This window comes from Terrapene carolina, unplaced genomic scaffold (assembly GCF_002925995.2).
Source record: "Terrapene carolina triunguis isolate 2854851 unplaced genomic scaffold, T_m_triunguis-2.0 Scaffold69, whole genome shotgun sequence".
NCBI lineage: Eukaryota > Metazoa > Chordata > Testudines > Emydidae > Terrapene > Terrapene triunguis.
In genome coordinates this window covers 17,418,812-17,436,395 of record NW_020664420.1, presented here as the reverse complement: position 1 = coordinate 17,436,395, position 17,584 = coordinate 17,418,812, and the positions used below count along the sequence as shown (strand labels likewise).

General features: G+C 42.5%; 1 protein-coding gene across 1 annotated transcript in view; it reads right to left on the bottom strand.

Annotated features, from left to right (window-relative positions):
- Positions 1-9,284: 9,284 nt before the first annotated feature.
- The window catches only part of RAI14 (retinoic acid induced 14), a 53,007-nt gene continuing 44,707 nt past the window's right edge, over positions 9,285-17,584 (bottom strand). Inside the window, exons 13-15 of the mRNA XM_026649044.2 lie at positions 16,844-16,993; positions 10,509-10,574; positions 9,285-10,247 (exon numbers count right to left, since the gene is read on the bottom strand). Coding sequence (XP_026504829.1) covers positions 10,170-10,247; positions 10,509-10,574; positions 16,844-16,993 — 294 coding nt within the window. The 3' untranslated portion in view covers positions 9,285-10,169. The remainder of the gene's footprint in view (positions 10,248-10,508; positions 10,575-16,843; positions 16,994-17,584) is intronic.

Here is a 17,584-nt window from a genome sequence, read left to right as displayed (position 1 = left end):
AGCAAAGGTTGCAGACCTCACGAGACATCGAGACAGATTTATCTGCCGTGCTGGGGAGGAGCCAGTGGTTGTGGTACACGCAGGTACCAATGACATAGCAAATGGTAAGAGAAATGTCCTGGAGGCCAAATGTAGGCTGCTAGGTAAGAGATTAAAGTCCAGGAACTTCAGACAGAGTGCCCGAGGAAGGCAACAGCGGGGTTCGTTGCCCGGTGTGCTTCGCGCCAATGAACACACCAGGGTGGAGAAGCAATCAAAGTTTATTTGGGATCCCAAAGCAGTGCTAGGAGACTGGCACGTCTAAAATCAAGCTCACCAACATAAGCGGCCTTTATCTTTTATACATTTTGCAGCTAAGCCTTTCCCTTCTTCCCCCGCCCTTTCCCTCCCCCGGCCTACCTCTCCCCCTTTCTCCCTCTGGTTACATTACACGACCTTGGCTATGCAGCTTGTTCTCACTGTTTCTTTCTGCAAGCAATCTTGTCCTTTAGCTAGAAGCATGTAGGTTTCCCTTATCACTACTGCTTCCCAGCTGCTGGCCTGTGAGGTTAGTAAAGTTTAACATGCAGGGGCTTTGATTCACTTTGGCCTAGAGCGGGGGGGCTTCATCGACTTTCGTGGTCTTCCACGCCCCCCCCCCCGAGTTACCTAGGGTGATGCCTAGTGACACCAACAGTAGCATTCTCTGAAATACTTCCAGTTCAATATCCAGGGCCAGAAATACAGGAAGAAGTGCAGGATCTCAATAAATGGATGAGACAATGGGAAGGGAGGAGGGTTTCAGGTTTATTAAGAACTGGGGAACCTTTTGAGAAAGGAGGAGCCTATACAGGAAGGAGGGGCTCCACCTAAACAAAAATGGACCCAGACTGCTGACATGGAAAATTAAAAAGGTTGTAGAGGATATTTTAAACTAAGGGCTGGGTAAAGGTCACAGGTGGAGAGGACCACACGATTCAGGAGGGGACATACCTTAGGGATGAATTTATTAAAAGGGAAACTCTATATCCAAGTAAACAGAACAGGAAAGAAGTTGGTAAAGTACAGGTAGGAGCTAGTGAGGGACAGTCAAATTAAGAGAGTCTCATTTAAATACAATACATGGAGGCAAGCAACTGAATATTGACAAAATGTAGAAATGCTTATATGCAAATGCTAGAAGTCTAAATATTAAGATTGGTGAACTAGAGTGCCTGGCATTAAATGAGGATATTGTTATAATAGGCATTGTGGAAACTTGATGGAATAAGGGGGGTGGGGGGCAGGAAAGCAATGGAATACGGTAATACCAAGATGCAAAATGTATAGGAATGACAGAGTAGGTCGTGCTGGTGGTGGAGTGGCACTATATGTGAAAGAAAGCATAGAGTCAAATACCGTAAAAATTTTAAATGAATCAAACTGTACCATAAACTCTCACTGGATAAAAATTCCATGCTTGAACATTAAGAGTATAACAGTAGGAATATACAACTGACCACCAGACTAAGATGGTGATAGTGATCATGAAATGCTCAGGGAGGTGAGAGAGAGGCTACAAAAGGCAGAAAATGCAGTAATATTGGGGGATTTCAAATATCTTCATATTGAACACTGAAGTGGCAAAATTTGCAGAGGATACAAAATTACTCATGACAGTTAAGTCCAAAGCTGACTGTGAAGAGTTACAAAGGGATCTCATTAAACTGGATGATTTGGTGACAAAATGGCAGATGAAATTCAATGGTGAGAAGTACAAAGTAATGCACACTGGAAAACATAATCCCAACTATACATATAAAATGATGGGGTCTAAAATTAGCCTTTACCATTCAAGAAAGATGTCGGAATCATTGTGGATAGCTCTCCGAAAACATCTGCTCAATGTGCAGCAGCAGTCAAAAAAAGCTAAACAAAGTTAACCATTTGGAAAGGGATAGATAATAAGACAGTAAATATCACGCCACTATATTAATCCATGGTACATCCACACCTTGAATATTGCACACAGTTCTGATCACCCTCCCTCAAAAAAGATATTAGAATTTGAAGAGGTGCAGAGAAGGGCAGCAAAAATGATTAGAACAGCTTCCATACGAGGAGAGATTAAAAAAGAATGGGACTGTTCATCTTAGAAAAGAGATGACTAAGTGGAAGATATAACAGAGGTCTATAAAATCATGAATGGTGTGGAGAAAGTGAACAGGGAAGTTTTATTTACCCCTTAACATAACATAGGAACTGGGGGTCATCTGATTAAATTAATATGAAGCAGGTTTAAAACAAACATAAGGAAGTACTTCTTCACACAGCACACAGTCAACCTGTGGAATTCGTTGGCAGGGGATGTTGTGAAGGCCAAAAGTATAACGATGTTCAAAAAAGAATTAATTAAGTTCATGGAGGATACGTTCATCAATGGTTATAAGCCAAGATGGTCAGGGACACAACCCCATGCACCAAGCGTCCCTAGGTCTCAAACTGGCAGAAGCTATGACTGGATGATAGGGATGGATCACTCAAAATTATTCTGTTCTGTTCAGTCCCTCTGAAACTTCTGGGACTGGCCACCGTGACAGACAGGATATTGGGCTAGATGGACCATTGATCTTATGTTCTTACATCCTTCAGATATTCTCATCCCAGTTCACTGGAGCCACTGGTGTTAGTGTGATTAGAATCAGCGCCACGTGTCCCAACAGCAGCACATAGACAGCAACACTGAATGATGTAAGGGAAAGCTAATGGGTTAGGGATGCAGAATACAAATGGAAAAAAAAATCACAAATTGCATCTGCAGCAGATGGCCTACAAAATGCAGCATGAAAAAATAGACACCCAGTGCTCTAGCACAAGTGTCAGAATCCCCAAATGTGGTAATCTGGGGGGCTTTAATGACACTGATTGTTGCAAGAAACACAATGGCAGAGACAAGTCAGCAAGAGCATCTCTGAAATGCGCTGAAGAAACGTTACTAACCAAATCTTTAGCATCCAGGTAAAATACATTATTTCTTCCTGCAGAAATAAGGGTAGAAAATGCAAAAACAAAACAGATACAACCATAAAATAAAACATGGTTTTGTGCATCCTCTGGGGGCTATTTCACTTGTCAAGACCTGTCATCCCTCTGCTTGCTGTGCCCAGAGTGGACACAAAGTCCACAAAGGCACTGGCTCCAGAGCAAGCTCCCCCTTAAACACCCGAGACCCTGCAAAAAGACCTGGGACAGTGCTAGGACTGCATGGAGCTGGACTGCAGCCACATTTCCTACTGTTCTCACAGCCAAGTTAATCTCTCACACAGGCAGCCCAGTGATGCTCCAGTCAGCATCAAGTTCCACTGAATTCCCTCTACAGCCCGGCTTTGGGAACCATGCTGCCAAGGCGAAAGGCCACACAGGGGAGTTTGGAAGGTATAAGCTATACATGGGGCTGAGGGCAGAGTGGATCCTTGCACTTTTTTGTCTGTACCTCTACTCCACCTGAAATGCTTCTGACAGGGATGCACATGAAGAACATCAATGCAGTTTCCTAGATCTCCCCCTCTGTCCCTCCCATGTTGTTTTCCTACAAGAGGATGCATATTAACCCTGCTCTCCCCTGGTGTGACCTGTGACAGCTGCCTCCCCCTGCTGGCAGTTATGTGCCTGTAGAGGCCCACAGCCGGTGCTTAATTTGTGCCAGGGCTTACTAGGGCTAAGCCCCAGTACCTCTAGGCTTGACATTCCATAGCCGAGGCACTCTGCGCTTCCGCATCAGTTATGAATGTAAAAAAAGTTGCTTGAGCCCTGACATCTCTTTCATCACACATTAATTACTGCCGAGAACACATTGGCTACTGAGAACACACGAGGCTGAGAATGCAGGAGGCTCTTACCACTTTGGTACAAGGTGGAGGAATCCCTGGCCGCAGAGGTTAGAAAGTGTTTGGAGGGGTTCACCTTACAAATGGGGATCTGTGCTTTAATAGCGTAGGCTGCCCACTCTGGGAGGTGTTCAGGACAAGTATACTCATCTTCCTTACCTCAGCGCAATTCCCTAAAGACTGCCACATCCGGCCCGAGGGTTGGACAAACTCAATCTAGAGTTCCTGCCCTATTATGTCATCAGAAAGGATTAAATAAAATATTTGTGAAAGAACAAACAGAGCTTGAGTCAGGCAGCCCACCGGGATACAGGAAGAATTGGACTGGCTTAGCTCCCTGTAGGGGGATGCTGTCACAAAGTTGTCTGTTTCCAGTCTCCAGCTGCTCCACCATGGTAGGAGGCCCCATTACCAACTACATGTCTGGGCATTTTAGAATGTTGGAGAATGTATGAGTAGGGCTAGTAGCATTAGTCTGAATAGACATGAGTTCAAGAGAGGCGTGTGTGTGTGTGTGTGTGTGTGTGCGCGTAATGTACAAAACAACTTGATTGTGGATGTACCTGTAATGAGCTAATTAAATAAAGAGCATGTCAGGACAGCAAAACTCTTGGAAGCAATGACAGATGTGTCGCTCAAAAATGCCACAGGAGTGATCAGCTGGAACATGATATAATTGACCCAGCTGGAGCCAACAGCATGGTCTGAAGTTGGCACCTTCAGAACTAAAAGCCAGAGCCACTTGAGCTAAAGAACCAAGTCCATGAGCTGGAAGCAGTACAGAGGCATAAACCTCTTAGGTAGACCAGGCAGTAGATGGAACAAGATCCACTCTCTCCCAGGGGTGGGATACAATCATTCAAGACAAAGAGTACCATGCTCTCAGGAAAGAAGTTGCCATATTTCATGCTATATATATATATATATATATATATATATATATTAAAGCTCACTAGATATTTAGCTTTCAAACAATATGTGTTGTTTCCGAGCTAGTGATGCCTGTTTGGAGCATAATTTCTGGACCTGCAGCATTCTTCCTTAGGCAAGTAGAAACTACTTAATGGATGCTTTGAATTAGGGCTGTCGATGAATCAGTTAACTCACGCGATTAAACAAAAAAAATTAATTGCAATAATTTTTTTAAATGGTGATTAATCGCAGGTTTTAATCACACCGTTAAACAATAGAATACCAATTGTAATTTACTACATTTTTGGATGTTCTTCTAAATTTTCAAATATATTGATTTCACTTACAACACAGAATACAAAGTGTACAGTGCTCACTTTATATTATTTTTTATTACAAATATCTGCACTGTAAAAATAATAGTATTTTTCAATTCACCTTATGCAAGGACTGTAGTGCAATCTCTTTATCATGAAAGTGCAATTTACAAATGCAGATTTTTTTTTGTTACATAACTGCACTCAAAAACAAAACAATGTAAAACTTTAGAGCCTACAAGTCCACTCAGTCCTACTTCTTGTTCAGCTAAAGACAAACAAGTTTGTTTACATTTACAGGAGATAATGCTGCCTGCTTCTTATTTACAATGTCATCTGAAAGTGAGAACAGATGTTCACATGGCACTTTTGTAGCTGGCATTGCAAGGTATTTATGTGCCAGATATGGTAAACATTTGTATGCTCCTTCATGCTTTGGTCACCATGCCAGAGGACGTGCTTCCATGCTGATGGCACTCGTTAAAATATAGTGCATTAACTAAATTTGTGACTGAACTCGTTGGGGGAGAATTGTATGTCTCCTGCTCTATTTTACCCATATTCTGACATATATTTCATGTTATAGCAGTCGCCGTTGCTGACCCAGCACGTCGTTCGTTTTAAGAACACTTTCACTGCAGATTTCACAAAACGCAAACAAGGTACCAATGTGAGATTTTTAAAGATAGCTACAGCACTCGACCCACGGTTTACGAATTTGAAGTGCCTTCCAAAATCAGAGGGACGAGGTGGGGTTCATGCTTTCAGAAGTCTTAAAAGAACAACACTCCGATGTGGAAACTACAGAACCCGAACGACCAAAAAAGAAAATCAACCTTTTGCTGGTGGCATCTGACTCGGATGATGAAAATGAACATGCTTTGATCCACACTGCTTTGGATCATTATCAAGCAGAACCCCTTATTAGCATGGAAACATGTCCTCTGGAATAGTGGTTGAAGCATGAAAGGAGATATGAATCTTTAGCACATCTGGCACGTAAATATCTTGTAACGCTGGCTTTAACAGTGCCATGCAAACACCTGGTGACACTGTAAACAAGAAGCAGGCAGCTTTATCTCCTGCAAATGTAAACAAACTTGTTTGTCTGAATGACTGGCTGAACAAGAAGTAGGACTGAGTGGACTTGTAGGCTCTAAAGTTTTACATTGTTTTATTTTTGATCACTTCCCCCCCCAATAATTCTACATTTGTAAGTTCAACTTTAATTATAAAGAGATTGCACTACAGTACTTGTATTAGGTGAATTGAAAAATACTATTTTTTTTGTTTTTACAGTGTAAATATTTGCAATAAAAATAAATATAAAATGAGCACTGTACACTTTGTATTGTGTGTTGTAATTGAAATCAATATATTTCCAAATGTAGAAAACATCAAAAATATTTAAATAAATGGTATTCTATTATTGTTTAACAGCGCACTTAATTGTGCAATTAATCTTTTTAATCACTTGACAACCCTACTTTGAATCCATCTCTGCTGCAATTTATTATTATGGAATACAGAGCTAAAGGGATTATTAAACTGATTATAAATGAAGAGTCAATTTATCCCTGTGAAGGTCTCAAAGTCCTGTGCTGGGATGAGCAAACACATAGCATGGTAAAAATGTGGTTCTGCTGCCTCAGTTAACAAGAAAAAGGTGGTTTTCACACTACCCACTTTACAAACTCACCTTGGGATCTGAAAGTTAAGCTGGGTTCTTCTGGGTTGGCTTGTGCACCCCTTCCAACAGTAAGAAATCTGCAGGACAAATGCCACCCTCAGTTGCACTTGTGTAACTCCCTGCCCCCAAAGTGGGGTTGCTGAAGCGTAATGGAAGACAGAATTATTAATTCTGTTGATGCATTAGCAAGAATAAAATCCAGGTCCCTCATCCATTCTTGTTATATCACAGGGTTAATGGGAGTAAAAACTTGTTTTCATCCACTGAAGTGAACAGATACAGATTTTTAATCTGTTGAGTAAACTGGTGCCATTTTTAGTCACTATGGAGCAGAACTGCACTTTAAGGTACCACTGGTTGAGCAAATGAAGTAGTCTAAAACTCAAATACTAATGTAGATTGCTAAATAAATACTAGATACAGAAGATGACAATCAGCCCCAATACAATCATTTGCTTAGAAATAAAGATTAATTGCTACACATTTGTAAGATTACAGCAGCATCATGTTACTTATTTCCAAAGGGAATAAGAATTATCCAAGCAGACTACAAAAGTGGAAGGAACTGAAGGATGAAGGACAAACTATTTAGTTTTATTTCTTGTGACTACCACATAGCAAATCAGCTTGCACTCACAAGTATGATGAGCGAGCTGTAATCAAAGAGAAATATGTCGCAACATGTAATTAGCCAACTCTCATTTCGGATGAAATCCAATTCTGGAGTATTTTATAGGATTTCTCAAAGGTTTCCCTATTTTCGAAGTGCACTAGTAGTCCCTGGGAGGCCAACCTGCAGCTTGTTGGCCAAATGCAACCTCAGTAGGTGACATTTCTACATATTCACTCTTCAGGGTAGAACCACACTTTAGAACTAGTCTTCTTCAATTACATCTTCAATGTTATCAGTGACTCAAGAGTGGATCTTGAAAGTGAAATTCACTGAGGGAGTGGCCCGTGTTGAAAAGGACAGATGTAGTTGGACACAGACCACCAGGCTCCGTGTGCGTGTGTGTGCGTGCACATGCACGCACACTGTGATGAGGCGATGGGAGCGCTCTAGTTTTGAGGAATCTGGGATGCTATTGATTTGTTACATTGGGTCACAGTAGTTCTACTGATTGTATACAGTAGGCATTGGATGGCTCCATTTCGATGTGAAAATAAATATGTCTTGAAGAAAAGAAGGTAAGCGAATTAGTCAATTCATTTTTCTAGGGGGATGTCCGTTTGAGAAACAGCTTTAACCTTATTAATCAGCTAGTAGAAGCTTAACTACTTACATATTTGACAGCTATACAACCATAATATTATATTGTTTAATATAACTGAAACATGTACTATAGCATTATCTCCCCTAGTACAAACAACCTCTAGCTGAATGCACAAAAAGAGCAAAGATGAAAAAATTGAAATAGTTTATTTGCTGCATAAGGAAACATTTTGTAAATTACATACAAGAACAAATGCTATGCTATAGTATATAATTTTCAATATTTCACAAAGATAATTGTAATAAATATGCATAACAAAACAAGGTAGAAGACTAAATCTGAACAGCAAACTTCAAAATGGTTTATCAAGTTTTAAACTTTGCAGCACTTGCATGCTTGAAATTTTTAAGTGCTGCAGAAAAGACGTCCTTTCACATTTCTTTGGAGTATTTTCCAAATTGTCTAACTATAAAATACTGTCCAAAATTAACAGGCATTAGTTAAACAACCTAAGAAAAGTAATAGAAAGGTCTAACTGATGCAAAGTTTTTAATCCTTTTGAGCTTTCTCATTGTTAGGAATTATCTGATGTAAGTGCACTATGTGTCCCGTAAGCCTGAGGCACTATAGATTCTGTCAAATTAGGAGTCTATAAACTTCATAGATTATGTAGCTCTGGAAATATCTCCATCAACAGGAATAAAACCAATGCAATAACTGAAACTGCAAGGTAGAATGGTTTTAATCCTTAAATGCACTGTGTTCTTAGAAATATTCTTCCATAGTTCTCTACTATACACTGCCATTTTACCACATGAGGCATTTCCGATTCTACTTTTAATTCTTAAAAACAGACAAAGGCTTCAATGATGCCCTCTCCTGCCCAAGAAACTTGTAGAAATTATTGTTAGATGACAGCACAAATGTATCATGTATTCCTGCATTTGATGAAATAGCAGGATGATGAATTGTCATTTACACTTCAATGCTCTTGGATATGCTGACAGATCTATTATTTTATACAGTTTTTCTGAGCTGAGAATATTTCACTATGCTTTACTCTAGTCTAGCTGAATACTTTGGGTAAAAAGAGAGCCTTAAACATGGTTACCTAAAATATTTGTTAATATAGTTTAATGCAAACATCATGTAGCAAAATGGTTTAGTTACAAAAAAATTTCATTGGAGGGCCAATAAAAATATATCGAAGAGCAGATCTTTACAAAAGTGAGGTTAGGAACTGTGAGGCATTGACGCTCACTGTAAACATCCTGCATTCACTAGAATCCCTTGTTTCCTTTATGTATTTTTTCCTGAGCTCCATGGCCAACAGCAGTGTGAATATTTGCATAGACAGCTTGACCTACTGAAAAGGGTTATTTTGTACAGAACTTCTGAGGTTCATCTGATTTATGGTTTTACATTCTAAATTAGTTTTGTTTAGGTTATAAACGATTGTGTCCAATATTGAAACAATGCAATTAAATATAAAGATGTACAGCATGGATTTTACACACTCAGTGTACAATGGGCATGGTAACTCGTAATCCATGTTAATCTTGTTAAACATAAAACAAATTACAGGTAAATTTAGTTGCTTGATGTTCTGGCTTACTAAGCAAAATTCCGCACAAATATCTGCTTTTGTTCATTACTACATGGGTGAATGAACTTTGCCCAATGAAAGATCACATCTGGCAAGATGCCAGGAGCCTAAGGGCAAAAACACTGAGCAGACTAGATCACCCCACCTCCTTTTCAATATCCAGGAGCAGGACTCAGAATGGAGAACTTCACCTTTACCCAGGAGGTGTGACTATTTGTGTCAAGATGGAGTGTTGCACGCTGGGACCTGTAGCCCTCCCTGAAAGCATCTCCATATTGAAGAAGGAAGCCGTGAAGCACAACACAACACTGTGGACCACACTTTACATCTGGGGTGGCCAAAGTAACAACAGCTCTGAAAAATACTTACATTTTGTATATGAAAACAGTACTCTGAAAACTTTGTGGGAAGGGAGAAGATGTGCAGATGCGTTAGGTCATAGTACATAGACTGAACAGGAAGATTGGCAGAGACAAATCCAGCTCACTAAAAAAAGCAGCAGGTTGGCAATTTTAAATCTTGTGTTAAGGTGAGCCTAGCTAAACACCATGGCAGCACGACAGGATTCAGTACAAACAGTTTGTTTCACTTTTTTTGTGATTGGCTTTTGCACATTGTTAAAATCTGTTTAAGCACTTTCTGAACATCTTCATCCATTTGACCCTAGACAGAAAGATGAAAAAAGTAAGTTTAATTCTAGCACCTTTTTACTCTTTCAGAAATTTTACATAGTTTTAAAAGTATGTTAACCCCAACTCCCAATCTTTTCCAAGAGGATGTTGCTTTAAATTTCTGTTAAATATTCAGACTTTTTGTCTAGGGTAACCAAAAGATAAGAAGCTATTTTCATTACAGATTTGCAGAAGGGACCTCTTACATTAAAACACAACATACCTCACGTGACTGAGAAATATGCAATCATACCTGCACAGCATAGAGAAGATGCATCCTGTAAACTGATACAATCTCCTGGTGCTGTTTCTTTGTTTCCTAAAAATAGTAAGATGCCAAGTCAAGGAATGTGCATGCAAATTCACTTAAAAAATCACCACATCTCATTTTAGAGCACATGGATATCTACAGCTATGATAAAACGGTATCTTTACTTATATCAGAAAACTATCTTGCTCATCTGCAGGCATGCATTATACCAAGCAGTATTTTACAATCAGGCCAGCCAAAATAGGTCCCTTTGCAACGTACGGTCCACTAAGATGCTATAGCTTTATCTACACCAGGAAAGTATCTAGTGCAGCTGATGTCAGTGCTCAAAATGATTTAGCTGCAGACAGAGAGGATCAAACCACAGTCAGTTGCAGTTTCTGAAACTGTAGCTGTTTTTTCTGCAAGGAAGCTAAACCACTGTTTTCAGCAACAGTTCAACTGCACCCATTGCCCACACCCCTTTGTCAGCAAAGAGTAGATTTCTTAGTGCAGATGAGGTTCAAAAGGGTCCTGTCCCTATGGTGCTCTGGCAAATTACTACATATTCAGCCAAAGACAAGCCCCTCTTCTGTAGTCACAGAATGCTGTGGCCCAAGAACCATCTCCCAGGTAAAGCTGAAGTTCTGTTTTAGAAACTAGGCTGAGAGAAGTGGGCCATACAACCCTAACATTATACCACCCCTTTCCTAAACTTATCAGGGGAGCGAGAGAGAGGAGACACCGACCCCACAATAGCCAGTAGTCTGGGGTCAGGGCAAATCCATGCTCTGCTGCAATCAGACCAGGGACTTCCACATCCCAGGCAAGCTTCCTGACCACCAGGCTATTGGCTATTCTTGGGTTGGCCTCTCATTCTCTCATAAAAAACACCACTTTTAAAGGTCTCTGGTTCATCCCAATGTGGAACTTTTCACAGGAAGGGAAAACCATTTCCAGCCCAGCTCTTGTGGTTTGGCAGTGGAGGAAAGGAAGCAGTTGGAGATGAGAGGCTCCTACAGAACTCTGGCAGTAGGCCATAAGCCTTCATTTCTAAGCAGGGCTATGTCTACACTTAAACTGCTACACCACCACTGTACTGCTTCAGCACAGATGCTCACTACAGCGGTGGGAGGGGTTCTCCCATTGCTGTAGTTAATCCACCTCCTCAAGAGGCAGTAGTTAGGTCAATGGAAGAAAAGGCAACTCAGCTTGTGCAGTAACTGTGGTTCTTCAAGATGTGTCCCTATGGGTGCTCCACTTCAGGTGTGCATGCGTCTTTTGAGCCATTGATTGGAGATTTTCTGTTAGCAGTGTCCATTTGGCCTGCGGATGTGCTCTATGCTACCTCGTGTTATGCTCCCAAGTCATACACAGCTGGGTGGGCAAACCACTCTCAGTTCCTTCTCTAGCCGAACGTCCAACAAGAACAGTCTGAAGCAGAGGGGAAAGAGGGCAGGCAGTGGAGCACCCTATGGGTACTCCACTTCAGATGACACCCGAGAAGTGTCATAGGGAGAAGGGACCTTCGGAATCAAGTCTAAGACTGAAGACAGTACAGCAGAATCAAGTGCCGCATCAGACCTGACAGTGCAGACCAAGGCATAATGTTTAGAAAAGGTATGCACTGAAGCTCATGTAGCAGCTCTGCAGTTCTCTGACACCGGAAATGTTTTTGAATAATGCTGTGGAAGTTGTTTGTGATCTGGTAGTGTGTGCTAAAATCCCTTGAGGAGGCAAAGCACCAGCTGCATCATAGCAAGCAGTAATACACACAGAGATCCATCTCAACAGTGTCTGTGAAGAGATTGTGGACCCCTTAGATCTTTCTGTGATGGAGACAAAGAGTTTAGGTTATTTCCGAAATTGCTTGGTCCTATTCAGATAAAAGGCCAATGCCTATCATATATCTAATGTATGAAGGGAAGTCTCCTGCTGAGGTTTATGTGGTTTAGGAAAAAATACCAGTAGATGAACAGACTGGCTAAGATAGCAATCCAACCCTTCAAAACTGCTGTTTTGATGCTGATTGGGTACCTGCTGAATGAAGGGTGGGAAGCTCTCTTCCTCTGGAATCTTTTTCTATCAGGCTCGGTGGTTCTGTGAAAGCCAAAGAACTGAGCCAGGCATGATCTATGGGCAGTTTGAGACCCGTAGGGTGTATATACCCAGAGACCTGAGCAGGAACCCTGGAGTCCTTCAGCTTGTGCAGAGGCTCAACCATAGTTAATGGTCAGAAGCTCCTCTTGGGAAATGGGAGGTCCTCAACTGTATTCTGGACTCTCTCAGGAATCATGACAACTGGAGCCAGGACACCCTACCCATGACAACTGCTGTGGAGATGGATCTAGCAGAAGTGTCTTCAGCATCCAAGGATGCTTGGAGAGAGGTTCTGACTAATAAATGACCCTCTTTAATAATGGCATGGAAGTGTTCTCTATGCTCCTGTGGAAGATGTTCAATAAAGGATGCAAACTTGTTGTAATTTGTGTAATCCTGTTTGGTCATGATCGCCTGATAGTTTGCAATCTGAAATTGGAGGGTCACAGGTGAGCAGGTCCAACCGTTTCTGGTTCTTCTCCTAAGGAACAGACCTGTCTGTCTAGTTCGTTTATATCATCCACCACCAAGGAATTAGGGAGGTGGGGTGGGGAGAAGGATGGGGGGAGAGAGAGAACAAAAATGTTGAGTCCCTGGGAGGAACATAATATTTCTCATCCGCCTGTTTACAAGTTGGCAGGAGTTTGCCACACAGTCGTTGCTGGATCCAGAAATGTTTCGTTCATGGATACCGCAACCCAGGTGGGCGTCACTGACTGCAAAATGTCCAGGAGCTTGCGAAGTGAGTCTTTAACCTCCTCAAGACATATCTGGAGTATACCCAACACCCACTTCACAAGGTCCTGGAATTGACAAAATCAGTCATTGAAGGTGGTAGAGGCATGACCAACTTGTCTGGAGACGGAGATGAAATAGGGGCTTGAGGGGTAGCCTCTTCGCCCAAGGTAGCCTCCTGTTCCTCAAAGATCTCCTCATGTTCGGGATTTGGTGCAGGAGACCGTATGACCCTAGTTTCCTAATGCAGTGGAGCCAGAGTTCTGGCAAATTGCTGCTGATACACTGCCCAGGGATCCCAGGATGGTCCCTAGGGAGGCCCCTATAGGAGAGGGGGTGGTATGCAAGACTGATACCACCATCTCAGACATGGGTGAGGGTCTTTGTCAAAGTATGGGTTCCTGTAATGATGCAGAGGGGAACCTCGCAGGGATAAGCAAGAGACTGACTGAAAGTTATCTCCATCCTCTTCAGTGTCCTTCAATGGAGCGGGCCCCACTAGAAAAGCATGGAGAATCCTGTGGTACCAGGAAGCACTGATAATCCAAAGACCAGGGTCTCGGTAATGAGAATCATTCAGTACCCATAAGCAGGGGGTCCCTAACACTCACAAGTCCCTGGAGTAACAGTCTCCTTTGGTATTGAGGGGGCCGGTACTGATGCAGCAATTGATTTGGTGTGCATAGGTGCCAGGGCCAATGGTGCGTGCTTCTATTTTGTCAGTATTGACTGAGCTGAGTGGGAAGGCACCATTGTTAAATATGAAGTAATCTGTGCTGATCTGGAAGCAGATGATACCAGGGCCTTGTCAGTGCTGTGTTTCTCCTAAGTACTCCAGGATCTCCTTGCTCCGTCAGTACCAGAGGAAGAGTCTTTCACCTCCATGGTACAGAGTTGAGAATTCAAGGCCTTTGACACCACAGATCTAGCAGGAAAATAAGGACTTTTTCGGAGCTGGCTCCTTGTGGTGGGAGACCGAGCTCCTCCTCTTTGGAGCCTTCCCTGAGTCCTCTGAGATCTTCCCCTTCTCAGGCAAGAACTTAGCCAAAGTTGAAAGGACACTGGGTCTGTCAGGAGACAGATGTATGGGGGCAGGTGGGTAAGGGTCTCCTGACCTGACTCAGAAGCCGGTCGAAGGGAGTGCTCCATCATCATCATCATCTTCAGCGTGGTCTCCTGATCATTCCGAGCTCTAGATTTTAGAGCCAAGCAAAAATTGCACTTTTGGAAGAGATGGTACTCTCCCAAGCAATGGAAACACTTAGGCCAAGTCTACACTACCCGCCGGATCGGCGGGTAGTAATCAATCTATCGGGGATCGATTTATTGCGTCTCGTCTAGACGCGATAAATCGATCCCTGAATTACGCCCATACTCCACCTCGGCAGGAGGAGTAAGCGGAGTCGACGGGGGAGCTGCGGCGGTCGACTTGCCGCCGTGAGGACGGCCAGGTAAGTCACACGAAGATACTTCGACTTCAGCTACGTGAATAGCGTAGCTGAAGTTGCGTATCTTAGATCGATCCCCAGTGTAGACCAGCCCTCAGTAGCCATCACCGATCAGAATAACTTCCTGACAAGAGAGGCAGCATTTGGAAAACGCCCAGCCAGGCCCAATAAGGTCTCCAGAAAAAAATGGGGGAGGAAAATCGGAAACCTCTCAACTATCTAATTTTATATTAACTAACACTAACTAGAAACACTCAACTAAACTACAAAACACGCTGACACATGCACGAGGCGGCCACGCTAGAGCTCAGTTCTGGCCGAGGTGATACAGAAAGAACTGAGGGTGGTTTGCCTGCGCAGCCGTATATGCCTTCGGAGTGCAGCATTAGGTTGTACACAGCACAGGTGCAGGCTGAATGGACACTGCTAATTGAAAAATATCTGACCAAGGGCTCAAGAGGCGCATGCGCATCTGAAGTGGACCACCCATAGTGACACTACTCACAGAAAAATTCTTCTGTCAACCTAGTGCTATCTACACTGGGAGTAGGTTGGCTTAACTATGTCGCTCAGGAGTGTGGATTTTTCACAGCCCTCAGTGATGTAGCTGGGTCGACCTAATATTTTAGTGTAGACTTGACATAAGTGTTTTATTGTTTAAATGATTTACTAAATCTATTGCCCCCACTGGTATTCCTGCAAGGGACTAATTCTAGCCGCAGCACCACATTAACTCCCACTGCCTGACTGGGGAGAAGGAAGAACAGGCACCAGGAAAGCTGTGTAACTCAGCAGGTTGGGAACTCAAATACAAGAGCTTTCCTCCCCTGAGCTTGGTGCTTAAAGAGATCTGAAAAAAAGATGTGTGTTTGGAGGGAGGGTGGGATGGGGAGGTGTCTTTCATAATCTGGGAGCAGCAGCTTTGGTAAGACAATGCCTGAAGTGTGCTCCTCAGCAACCAGGCTCGATTCTTAACTTTTTTTTTTTTGGCCAGGTCTGCGACTCCTGGCAGGCCTCTCAACACACCCACTTCAAGCACTGCCAGAGCAACTCCGTAACTTACAGCAAGAGCTTTTTGTGGTTTAAAAAATGCTTTGGGGCTCTGTCCAGCTTGGAAGTCTTCATGTTCTACTGGACTGGGCCCTTTACTTGTAAATGGGAAACCCCATTGAAGGTACAATTTTAAAATGATTTAAAGCAATTCACAAATTCTGAAAAAAAATCTTTTTTTTTTTTTTTTTTTTTAAATATGAGCCTGTTTGGATAGAAACTTGTCTCAAGATTATTTCTTCCAAAAATATCAGGCTTATTTTAGTTTTTAATTATTTTTTAAAAAGATTTTAACCGATGACTAAATCTGCACCTTTCTGAGCCACACAAAAACCCAGTGCAAACTGGCTATGTACTTATGAATCATAGCACCAGTGCCACGCAAGTACACCACATTTTATGACAGTTATAACATCTTGGATCAACTATTAAACTCAGCGTCTCAGCAGTTTGGATATCCATTTAAAGCTGTGGCTTTCTAAACTCTCATTTCTGCTATAGTTTAGTTTAGTTGTGACACAGCAAAATGAACTAATGTATTGAGATGTGATGACATCTGCTTCGGAGGTGCCATAACTATTTTATCAACCCAGTTAATGCCAATTAATGCTTAACCTCAACACAGTAGCTTAAGCAACTGCATACTGTATATGCAGTCTCTTTCAATTATTGGGAACTGCTGCACTATTTCCCGTATCTCCAGAGCAGAAAATGGAGTCAAGTTGACTGATTTAAGTGTGAGGCCTCTGGGGATATACTGCGACACAGTAACTCAGTTTTGTATTATTGCTGAAGGAGTGCACTGCTGTGACAATAATGAGGAGTCACAGCTATCCGTTATAGCACATTTTTAAAGGGTTCACTTTATTGCATTGAGCATCCATTTCTCGTACTCAGTGGCTGTGCTTCACTTTAACGGGGCATACGAAACACTATAAGGAAGGCTTCCCATCCTATTAGCAATGAGAGCAGCTGGAGTTTATCAGTTAAGAAACCCACACTTACAGCCAGTTGATTTTGTAACTGTTTCACTTGTTGCTGTAATGCCTCCAGCTGTTGGCTTTGTCTTTTGGGTGCACTGGTTGAGTAGGAAAGCTGAGAAAGGCTGTTCAATGCTTCTTTTAACTTGCTAACTTCCTTGGACATCTCATTGATCTATCAAGGAAAAAAGGTCCACGTGAAAGGATGCAAGAAATACTATTTTGCCATGTTTTATTTAGAGAACATTTAAATTTAAATAAATTAAAATAAATTTAAATTAATGGAGATATCCCATCTCCTAGAACTGGAAGGGACCTTGAAAGGTCATCGAGTCCAGCCCCCTGCCTTCACTAGCAGGACCAAGTACTGATTTTGCCCCAGATCCCTAAGTGGCCCCCTCAAGGATTGAACTCACAACCCTGGGTTTAGCAGGCCAATGCTCAAACCACTGAGCTATCCCTCCCCCCAATTTCTTTTGGATTCTGAAAAAGCATCCCTACCTTGATCTGAGGCACAAGGCGCCTACTCAGTAAACAAAGGGTTGTAGTGCTCCGACCATGCTGCAACCCTTTGTCTACACCAGGGATCGGCAGCCTTTGTCACACAGCCCACCAGGGTAAGCCCCTGGCGGGGCGGGCCGGTTTGTTTACCTGCCGCATCCGCAGGTTCGACCAATCGCAGCTCCCACTGGCCGCAGTTCACCGGTCAAGGCCAATGGATGTGCTGGCTGCCGCTTCCTGCCGCCCCCATTGGCCTTGAGCGGCG